Raw genomic sequence first — 11,936 nt, 5'->3', positions numbered from 1 at the left:
AATAAATGCACCTGGAAATCAATTCCAGGGAGCAAATATTGTCCCTTAATGGAAAAGTTAATTTCTGACACAGCTACAAGGTGAATTACAAATTTTAACTGTAAAATTGTAACTAAAAGAATATTGGATTACATTTAGCAAAAAAATACTATTTCAATCTTTCTTCTTAAAAATTACACCAATTTGTTTGAGTGCATACGAATACTAAACAGTTCTTTTTGTGAGTTGCTTGTTTTTATTCTCTGATTGGTAGTTTCTTACCAGGAACATGGTAAGTTGATACAGTGATGCCTGATGCCTTCAACAAAAGCAGATACCTTTGATAAACAACTTGGTAGCTCCCAGTAGGTCTTTCTTTGAAGTCTTCTTTCAACATGTAAAAATCCCTTATGGAGGAAATGAATGTGATTTTTACTTCCAAAACGACTGTTGCTCTATATATCTTGTTGTCTGTCATCGTCTGTTTCTCCCAGCTATCTGTGTTCCCTGTGCAGTGGCCCTGCTGTGTCTTGTAACCCTCCTCTCAGGGCCACCTGTTCCTTCAAGGCCACATTCTCATTCCTCATTCCCCTGCACATGTGTGCCTGTGTCGTGCCGAGTGCAGCCCAGACAAATAGGCCTGACAGAAACACAAGCAGTGAACAGGGCATCTGGAGATTATACTGTCATCTCTCTGAAGCTCTGCCTGTGAGGGTATTGCCCTCCTGCTTTATTAATCAGTGGAATGTTAAAATGCCAGAAAAGATCATTTTATGCTGAAAAGATTTCTGTTTTCAAATTAGGGCTACAACTAATGATTATTTGGATAATTGATTAAGCTATCGATTATCTCTTCAATTAATCTGATAAAAAAATCTAAATAAATCTAAATCTAAATATTATAATTAAAATGTAAACATTTTATTATAAAAACAATACATTTTAATTCGTTATTAAAAATGTTATTCCACATGCTGCCCAATTCTGTCCTCCAAACAATTTGCAATTTGAAGGCTATGTAAACAAATATAGAGAAAGTATCTTTGTAGACTATATACATTATGTGCAAAAAAGGGTTAAATATAAACATTCTATAACAAAACAAACGAACAAAAAAAACCCTACTTGCTTACAAATTCACTAAATTAAAACAAAAACACAGACTAAATGTTAACTGGTACGAGGAAGAATGTTCATCTGAACATACTAATTACATTAGTAATAGTATACGAACATAGTAATAGCAATAGTAATTACATTATTTTTACATCCATGACTGCCTTTAAGTCTCTTTACTGTTACTGCTCTCATAAAAATACAATTACTTGTGTTGCATGTAGAATTTTAAACCTACGTTTAATGTCTAACAAGAAATATTTTATCAAAATGTTTTAAGTCAGTGCTCATTTAGTGAAGACTGTGAAGTTACGGAGACCCACTAGCTTTCATGATTGGCCTGCAAGCAAAATGGAAATAATTGTGTGGCTTTCTGTCATTTACAGATAAAGATCCAAATGTGAAAAGCAACTTACGTGCTGAGAAAACTCCTCTGCTGTATGCTCTATGGATTTTGTCCATAGAAATGCATTATTCATTGCTGTAAAGTGACATGATGTTTTCGGCAAACGTTCGGCAAATGTTTTCTGTGCTCTAATCAAATTCTTTGTTGATTACTTATTGTTATCGATTAGTTGTTGCAGCTCTATTTCAAATAAATGCTTTTCCTTTGAACTTTCTATTTATTATAGAATCCTTAAAAGTATCACAGTTTAACAAAAAAATTTAGTAACTCCTTTCAACATTGATAATAATATGAAATGTTTCTTGATCATGTTAATAACGTGGAAATGCGTCATCACATCAGAGTCTATGAAAAGGGTCCATTGTGTGCAATAACCAAGTCAAAGAGTCTCTCTCAGGGAATCTCAACAGTCTGGTGTGATTGTTTTACATTAATTTGATTGTAGCCATAAAGTGTTGCAATTGCTGTGATAGGTCAAGATTGCATTCCTTTTGCAAAAATGCCTTGAGAGCTGGTAAATATTAACTCATCTCTCCACAGGCTTGACTATGGGCTGTGTCAAGAGTAAAGAGGACAAGGGTCCTACACAGAAGTACCGACCAGATCCCACCAATTCCACCCCTGGGTCACACATGGGTCTCTACGGACCAGACCCCACTCAGATGGGCCAGTCACCTGCCCTGAAGGGCCCCACCAACAACTACAACAGCCGCACAACTGGGCTCACTCCGTTTGGTGGCTCCTCCTCTGTCATCACACCCTTCGGTGGAGCCGCCTCCTCTTCCTTCTCCACTGTTGCTGTGAGCAACCCCTTCCCTGGTGCCGTCACAGGTGAGTGGACGAGCGATAAGAGCTCTGCCTGTACCTCTGAAGTAGCTTTTTCTAAGGAAACAAGAATTCCTAAGAAACCATATCAGATGCCTGATACCAGATCCTCATGGATCTTGACATTTCTCCATTCCAGGTTTTGTGAGCCCTAGAGCTATATACAAAATACGTGAAGGATAAATATAAATATAAATAAATAACTATATATTTGTTTTTTTTTGTATATTTCCTGCTCTAAATTCTAACACACACACACACACACACGGTTCGAGCATTGCCAGAGATGTTGGCGATGGGAGCAGTACCTCCAGCGGTGGAAGTGCTGGCAGCCCAGACCATCATCATAATCACATACACAAGACTGTAGAAACCAAGACTGGCACCATACGACGATCAATGGATGATCTCTCCGCTCCACATCATCACAGGAGCATTCCCAATGGACTCAATGGTGAGTATATGACCGTTTTTGCCGCCATTGTTGTTTTAAAAGAAACTGTGAAATCAAAATGGGAGTTTTGTGGCTTTTAAGGCCATTAATATATTAGTACGCTCTTAAAAATCTGACGTTGAAGGCAAAAGTTTACATACACCTTGCAGAATCTGCAAAATTGTAATTATTTTACCAAAATAAGAGGGATCATACAAAATGCACGTTATTGTTTATTTAGTACTGACCTGAATAAGATATTTCACATAAAAGATGTTTACATACAGTCCACAAGAAAAAATAACAGTTGAGTTTATAAAAACGAATTAAAATAAAAAAAGAATTCTGTGATACTGTGTTGTTACCTGGATGATCCACAGCTGTTTTGTTTTTTTGGGGGTTTTTTTTTGTGATAGTTGTTCATGAGTCCCTTGTTTGTCCTGAACAGTTAAACTGCCCACTATTCTTCAGAAAAATCCTTCAGGTCCGACAAATTCTTTGGTTTCCCATCATCTTTTGCATATTTAAACCCTTTCCAACAATGACTGTGTGATTTTGAGATCCATCTTTTCACACTGAATACAACTGAGGAACTCATACACCACTATTACAAGAGGTTCAAACACTCACTGATCCTCCAGAAGGAAACACGATGCATTAAGATTAATTTGAAGATCAGGGTAAATTGAACTTATTTTGTATCTTCTGTAGCTTCTGATGGGCAGTGCTAAATGAAAAAAATATTATATTTGGGCAAAATAAGAAAATATCGTTTTTCCTTCTGGAGCATCAGTGACCATTTGAACCTTTGCATATGAGTATTTTGTATGATCCCTTTGATTTTGGTAAAATAACTAACATTTTGCAGATACTGCAAAGTGTATGTAAAATTTTAAATAAGTGTGTGTGTGTATATATAATTATATATATATATATGTGTGTAATATATATATATATAGAGAGAGAGTTGTAGGCCGATTTTAATTCCAATATATATATATATCCCTCAGCCTTATTTTTATTCATGTCAAATGAAATATGGCATCTATAGCTTCCTAGCAGATTCAATAGCTCAGGGTCATCATGAGGATAAAGGTTGTGTTTGGTGTTTTGTTTGCGTATGTAAGCACTTTTATGGAAAGATAGAGTTCATGGAAGCCAGATGTTATGTAAATGAGAACTCTAAAACAATATATCCAGTATATTTCATTAAATCAGAATTACAAACTGCAGTTGTAGTAGGCCTAAATAAATGCGAGAGGAACTAATGTGATTTATTCCTCTTTGTTCAGTGGTAATTTCTCTGTTCTGCTTCAGGCAGTGCTGTGAAGAGATCTCTTGATACCAAGTCTATCTCTCCCTAACTCCAAGAGGCTGGGTATAAATGCGCTATGTGTCTACAGTAGAAAAGCCAAATAATTAGATCTTTGTGTGTTCTCTGTGAACGGCACAGTTTTTATTCAGTTGGGTTATAAATAGTGTAATTATGACATCATGTTTTGTCACAGGGCAAATGCTGTTCACGAATCTGCTTTTTCAGGCAACATTTGATCTGATAGCCTTTGCTTAAATGCTAAATCCAGTGTGGCCTGATGGAAATTGTCTCTAGAGGGAAAATCTATTTTCTATCTTATCTATTATGTTGATATTGATCAACAAGATTGACAAAATAAACGAGAAAACTGCTGGTTGCTGTTATTTCTTTGTTCTTTATTGCTGCCTGTTGACTTTATTACTTGGCAAAAATATGCCATGTTTACGTAACTGAGGTACTTTGAGACTACATTCAATTTGTTTGAATTTAATTTAGTATTTTTTATTATTTTGTTAGATGCTATAATCTTTGATATGTGTCTCACACACACACACATATGTACACTTTACTCTCTTCTAATTATATATAATTACCAACATAATTTTTTTAATATATGGTTACATAAATACAATAGTGTTAATGTTTTTTATATATATTTATATTTGCAATTACTGTGTATTGTAGTTGCTATAGAGAAGTTTCTGCTGTAGAGAAATTTTACAGGTAGCGGTATCGACTACAGTTTTGCTATTGCAACAACCCTAATTACTCATCGCTGACACTTTACCAACAGGTTCAAACCTGATCCAATTTATTAGCTAAACAAGAAACACACGTCATCCCCGTTAGACTTCTTGACTTGGCAGATCTGTGTGTGCCTGTCAGTGTGTGTGGCATAGCGGATGTAATCAGCGGGTCGACCCTCTGTTCTTCACTAATGGATAATCTGGTCTCGGGGACCTGCTTAGGTTTAATCCAACCTGCTCCTTTTGTCCTCCCTCCCACTCAAAACCATCTCAGCTCTGCCATCCATAACCCATGCTGGTGAAAATCCCATTGTTGATGTAGTGAAGACAGAGAGCAAGCCGGCTAATGATAACTGACTACAGAGACGACCGAGCCGCGAACAAAAATCAATGGACACGTCATTCAGCATGTCTATAAAGGCTTAACTAAACTCTATTATGTGGCTGAAATAGCATCTGATGCCACAATTTCGAATGAAAAATTAAGTTACTTGGGAGCAGCTAACTAGCTATTAGCGTACTATTATAGTATTGCTTGTCTGAGCCTGTGATTTGCGTCTTTACACAACCCGAATTGATTTTTCTTGCAGGCGGTGTAACTTTCTTTGTGGCCTTATATGATTATGAAGCCAGGACATCAGATGACCTCTCCTTCAAGAAAGGCGATAGATTTCAGATCATCAACAACACGTGAGTTCCTCAGCTTCTCGTACGCCCATATCCACTCCGGGGTGACGTATTTTGAGTATATGTATGTGAAAGATAATCCAGCTACAAGAATTTACATTTGGTGGGATATATTTATTTATTTCCTTTTTTAATCCATCATTGTATTCCAAGTTCATCGAGGGCGAAATCTGTCTGGGTTAATGCGTTTCTATAATGGGCCATCTGTTCATCCACCAGCCAGGTTTAGCTTTCAGTAAATGCTCACAGCTCAAATTTTTCCCAATTTAATGACCCTGACGTTTTAATCATACACCTCAAATTCCTTCACTTCCCTGCATTTTTAATTTGTTGATAACACGGCCCTCAGACGCTTGTTGCTAAATTGTTTTCAGTTTGCAGTGAAGGACTTGAACCTTATAATTCGGTTGTGTCTTTTGCTTCGGCCCACAGAGAAGGAGACTGGTGGGAGGCTCGTTCCATCAACACGGGGCAGAAAGGCTACATTCCCAGCAATTACGTGGCCCCTGCAGACTCCATCCAAGCGGAAGAGTAAGTAACTCCTCTCCTCCTGTGCTTATCCAATCATCTCATCCCTTCACGCCGTAATTAAGAGAGCGTGATGGCCGGTCACACGTTCGCCCAGAGCGCTGGTGCTGACAAACACACCAACAAACGCGTGACTGCGAGACAAAAGCCTCTCTCTTTTTCAGATACAAACTTTGTCTGTTTCTCTTTCAGTGTTACTCCCTCTCACACATATTACTCTTGTTCTTTTCCTCCTTTTTTCTGTTATACTAGATTGTACAAGCATTTGCTTTTATTCTTTGGTTAAAACATTTGCAGAATGAAAAATAGCAGTGTTTAGTTTTACAGTTTTGAGTCAGTTTTTGACTTGACAAAAATGTCCTTTAAATGTAGCCAATATTTCATCACCATATTCATTCATGAAAGATTTTTATAAATATATTTTCTGGGTTAAAATAGTCAGTTCTTGATTTGTTTGTAAAAGTCTTTGTGTGTCTGCAATATAACAAAGAGTGAAAAATTGAAGGGGGTCTGAATACTTTCCGTACCCACTGTATATATATAATGTTGTAGCGAAGATATCTTTATCGGTTCATAGAAATTCAAATGAATGAACATGATTAAATATAATTCTTCACTGTTCATTTAGTAAAAATAGTGTGGAAATATGCCTTAATTATTTTTTACCGCTTTAGGAAAAATATCAAGATAACGAATTTGAAATCCTTCATGTACACTTCAAGATACAAGTCTGTTCAAAAGTTTGGAGTCAGTAACGCTTTTTTTTTTTTTTTTTTTTGACAGAAATTTAAAACATTTAATTAAATAATCCTGAAAATATAATAGTTTCCACAAAAATATTAAGCAAAACAAGTGTTGTCAATCTTAATGATAATAAAAAATATTTGAGCACCAAATCAGCATATTAGAATGAGCACAACTGTTTTCAACATTAACCACATTAAGTAAATCACATATTATAATGATTTCCGAAGGATCATGTGACATTGAAGACTGGAGTAATGACTGCTGAAAATTCAGCTTTGCCATTACAGGAATGAATTACATTTTAAGATACATTAAAATAGTTTTTTTTTTTTTATGTAATCTAATATTGCTGCTAATAATAATATTTAGTAATATTTCACAATATTACTGTTTGTACCATATTTTTGGCCAAATGAATGTAGCATTAGAGACTTAAATGTTGTACCGACCCCAAACTTATGAATGGTAGTGTGTGCTGAAATAAACCATGGTTGGTGTTTTTTGTTTTTTATTTTTTTATATACAGTATGTGTATATGTATGTATGTATGTATGTATGTATATATATATATATATATATATATATATATATGTGTGTATATATATATATATATATGTGTATATATATGTGTATATGTGTGTTTTTTTTGTTTGTTTTTCGTTTTTGCTGGCTTTTTTATACTAGTTGAGTTGTCATCAGGCTTCCTTTTGTATGTTCCACAAACTCGGCTTTAACATGGCTGGGCAAGTGTTTATTTTCATTTATTTTTATCTCACAGATGGTACTTTGGCAAAATGGGTCGTAAAGATGCTGAGCGACTGCTACTGGTTCCCGGAAACCAGCGGGGCACTTTTTTGGCCAGAGAAAGTGAGACCACTAAAGGTAAGTGAATCGCTATCTGCCTTAAGACATGCACAGCACTTGTAGTCAAAAACAAACCAAAGCAGAAATATTTTGAATCCATTCCTCCCTCTCCTCCTGGCAGGGGCTTACTCCCTTTCAATACGGGACTGGGATGAGATGAAGGGAGACAACGTGAAACACTACAAAATCCGAAAGCTTGACAACGGAGGCTATTACATCACCACAAGAGCTCAGTTTGACACTCTACAGAAGCTGGTGAAGCATTACACAGGTTAGCACATTCAGTTCAAACAATATTTTCTTGTATCTTCTTTCAGTTCAAACGGACCGAGGTCCTGAATACTAGTCATGTGAAGATGGCAGGGTGGTGATTTGAAGCTTAGGGGTCTCACTGTGACTAGCACTAACAGGTGCCTGACATCTGCTGTGAGAAACACGTCCCTGTTCACTCAGACTGTCAGTTAATCTTGGCCTAGTTTCCACTGGAGAACGTCTGAGAGGGCTTTTGACATCGACACCTCTTTGATCTTATGAGACGTCACGTGAGCGTCCTGCCACAGTGCTGTTGTTGTAGCTGACGTCAGTCCCCACAAAGAAAAACCATCAGATTCTTTTAATTGTGGTTTTTGTCAAGCCCGTCAACCCAATGTTATGTTTACCTCAGCGGTTGAAATCTCAAAGCAGGATTACTTGGCATAAACTACATGGCAAAAAGTATACAGACACCGTTCTAATCAAAGGGTTTGGCTTTTTCAGCTATACTCATTGCTAGCAGGTCCATAAAATCAATCATACAGCCATACAATCTCCTTAGACAAACATTTACAGTAAAACAAGGTGTCCCTATTCAGCTCTAGCTTAACAATGCACCATGTACAAAGAGAGGTCCATATAGAAATGGTTTACCGAGCTTAATGTGGAAGAGCTTGACTGGCCTCCACAAAGCCCAGCGCTGTTTTTGTTGTTTTAAAAATACACTTGATTTTAAAAACACACTTTGCTCTTAAAATCTGTTGAACTCCATCCAGTTGTTTCTGAACATAAAAGCACATTCTTTGTTGTGAACACCCCTAGGAAAAGCATCTGATTGACTGATACTCAACTAGTTGATTTTAAAAATATTTAGTTTTATTTTAACAGTTTAGTTTCATTCAAAACTTTGGGGTTAGTAAGTTATATATGTTTATTTGTGATAGAAGTCTTTCTATCACAAATTTAATGCATCCTTGCTGAATAAAATATTAATTTCTTTCAAAATAAATAAATAATAAATAAATCGTACTGACCCAGACTTTTGAACAGTAGGATAAATCCCAATTCCAAAATGGAGTAAATCCCCATTGCAAAGTTGGTAAAAATCTTGCAAAAATCATGTCTATGATTTTGAAATTAAATGTTTAAATTCCCAGTGATAAGTGGATTTAGTTGTTTTCTGTGAGGCATTTCATGCAACCTGTCACAGACCCGAGGGACAGTGAAAGTAACAAATTTGCTGTTCAGATTCATCTTATCTGAAGAATGTCAAGGCTTAATGAAAGGCCATCAGTCCTTGTCTGGCTCTCTCTGTGTGACCCGCTTCGTAAAGATTTTAATCGTTTGGTTGAGAGACAGTGATTAATGTGCTTTATGGCTGGATAAGTGATGAATTAATGACTTTTGCCCTCACCCAGGTCATTTTGTAGTCTTGTTCTTTAATGGTCCCCCTGTTGTATGAATTTTGTGAAAATATCACACAACTTTTTTTAATTCAGAATTGTATCTGTTCATTTTGCTCAATACTTTTCTCACTCACTATACTATTTTTTTAAAACGTTTCTTTGAGATACAGTTATTAACACAGGACAGGACATTATGTACCGATCTAGACAGGATTGATATCCAGTTGTTTTTATTAAGGGAGTGTCTATTTGTCTGCATATGGGTGTTAGGTGTAATTTACCTGACATCCTCAGGGAAAACTAGTCCCATCCACACAGGGTTTATGACCAATGTATTTGAGATCACTTTTATGTGTGTGTGTTTGTGTGTGTAGAGCATGCGGATGGGCTGTGCTACCGACTGACCACAGTGTGTCCGACGGTGAAGCCCCAGACTCAGGGTCTGGCTAAAGATGCATGGGAAATCCCACGAGAGTCACTGCGTCTAGAGCTCAAGCTGGGTCAGGGCTGCTTCGGAGAAGTCTGGATGGGTAAGACAAATGCGCATATAATACACTCAAACTCACTCCCCAAAGCACCTGGCACACTTTACCCCACAGCCAACATTTTGTCACAAATGCTTCAGTTGATATTCTATGGCTAAATAAAAATCAATTTGACAAAAATTATGCACAAATTACTAGATTAAGATGCCCACTGACACATCTTACCCCACTCTCCTCTACTACACTGAACAAAATTATAAACGCAACACTTTTGTTTTTGCCAAAACTTGCGACATCTGTGGCATTGTGCTGTGTGATAAAACTGCACATTTTAGAGTGGCCTTTTATTGTGGCCAGCCTAAGGCACACCTATGCAATAATCATGCTGTCTAATCAGTATCTTGATATGCCACACCTGTGAGGTGGATGGATTATCTCGGCAAAGGAGAAGAGCTCACTAACACCGATTTAGACAGATTTGTGAACAATATTTGAGAGAAATAGGCCTTTTGTGTACATAGAAAAAGTCTTAGATCTTTGAGTTCAGTTCATGAAAAATGGGGGCAAAAACAAAAGTGTTGCGTTTATAATTTTGTTCAGTATATGAATTTCATTTATATCTGTTGTTTTCGCCAATGCACCACAGGACTTAAGTGTTTACGTACTAGAGAGTGGTGTGGTTAATTACGATCCTTTGTATTTCATCACTGCTCTTAAATCTTGTCACGCTGCAAGCTCCAGCATGCCACATCATAGGAAACAATGTTGGGAATTTTATTGTGCGTGTATGTTTGTTTCAACATGCATAATAACTGATATTATTATCAGTTCCACATAACGGATTTGTCATCAGCTGGCAATCAGTGTCATTGCCGTTTAAACTGTTTTCTCAAAACGGTCTGTCCAGGACTGGCAAAGTGACATTCTTCCCTTTTTTTTTTTTTTTTTTTCTTAAAGGGATAGTTCACCCAAAAAAATTGATGAAAATGTACACACCCTCAGGCCATAAAAAATGTAGCTGAGTTTGTTTCTTCCTCAAAACAGGTTTGGAGAAATGTACCACTACATCACTTGCTCACCAATAGATCTTCTGTAGTGAACCATCAGAATGAGAGTCCAAACAGCTGATAGTAGTGTCACTAGAATCCACAAAGCTGGTTTACTTTAAACTCTTGATTTTCCCATTTTTCTTCATTGATTTTGCCTACCTCCTTTCTGATATTTCTCAAATACGAAGGCTATTTACTCTGGATTTTTATGTTTTACCTTTGTTCACTTGTACATTTTTTGTCAATTTTAAGAATTAACACTTCAGTTCTGCTTCTTCTGAATTAGTACCCAGATTGCACACAGTGTTTTTTAGTCTTTGAATTGTCTGAACATTCAGCCGTTTCAACAAATGTTTCTGAAGATAAAGGCTGAATGCAGTGGAGGTTTTCAAATTCTCATTTGTGGAAAAACACTGTCAATGCTTTCTTTTGCACTCTCAATTTTTCTTTCTTTTTCTAGGTACATGGAATGGCACGACTAAAGTAGCTATAAAGACACTGAAGCCGGGCACCATGTCTCCTGAAGCCTTCCTGCAGGAGGCCCAGATCATGAAGAAGCTTCGGCATGACAAGCTGGTGCCCCTGTATGCTGTAGTGTCTGAGGAGCCAATTTACATTGTCACTGAGTACATGGGAAAAGGTAGCTTGCACTCTTGTTCCTTATTTTCATTTGTGTTTATTTATAAGCTCCAGACAATTCAAAAAATTCAACAGCATATGCATGAATAATTTAAGGATTTTTTTTTTCTGCAATTATTTTTTGTAATTTTAATGTGCTTATATTTTTTTATGTCACAACAAAGATATGTCAAAATACCATTACCCAAATTAGAAAAAGGAATTTAAATGATAGAAAACATAGAATTATTTTAGAATATATATATATATATATATATATATACACATACACACACGTGACTGTCGTTTTAGGAAAAAAAGAGCGTAAACCATTCTTATTTATTTATTTATTTAAGAGGAACATGTCTCATTAGAAAATCTTTGTTGTATTGTAATTTTATATGATGACCGATCAAACATCACTTTATTTCTTAAAATATGATGACAAACATGTCCCTTCCCAGTTCAGAAAATATTTTT

The 11,936-nt window shown here is 36.3% G+C and overlaps 1 protein-coding gene across 1 annotated transcript in view; it reads left to right on the top strand.

Annotated features, from left to right (window-relative positions):
• The first annotated feature begins 439 nt into the window (after window positions 1-439).
• LOC107664074 (tyrosine-protein kinase yes-like) overlaps window positions 440-11,936 on the top strand; it is a 22,176-nt gene continuing 10,679 nt past the window's right edge. The window contains exons 1-8 of the mRNA XM_016454523.1: window positions 440-693; window positions 2,042-2,332; window positions 5,411-5,510; window positions 5,940-6,038; window positions 7,561-7,664; window positions 7,768-7,917; window positions 9,679-9,834; window positions 11,299-11,478. Of these exons, the coding sequence (XP_016310009.1) occupies window positions 2,050-2,332; window positions 5,411-5,510; window positions 5,940-6,038; window positions 7,561-7,664; window positions 7,768-7,917; window positions 9,679-9,834; window positions 11,299-11,478 (1,072 nt within the window). The 5' untranslated portion in view covers window positions 440-693; window positions 2,042-2,049. The remainder of the gene's footprint in view (window positions 694-2,041; window positions 2,333-5,410; window positions 5,511-5,939; window positions 6,039-7,560; window positions 7,665-7,767; window positions 7,918-9,678; window positions 9,835-11,298; window positions 11,479-11,936) is intronic.

The sequence above is a fragment of the Sinocyclocheilus anshuiensis genome, unplaced genomic scaffold (genome assembly GCF_001515605.1).
Source record: "Sinocyclocheilus anshuiensis isolate Anshui unplaced genomic scaffold, SAMN03320099.WGS_v1.1 scaffold23, whole genome shotgun sequence".
Lineage (NCBI taxonomy): Eukaryota > Metazoa > Chordata > Actinopteri > Cypriniformes > Cyprinidae > Sinocyclocheilus > Sinocyclocheilus anshuiensis.
Note: the sequence above shows the minus strand (reverse complement) of the source record. Positions and strands in the feature narration are given on the sequence as shown.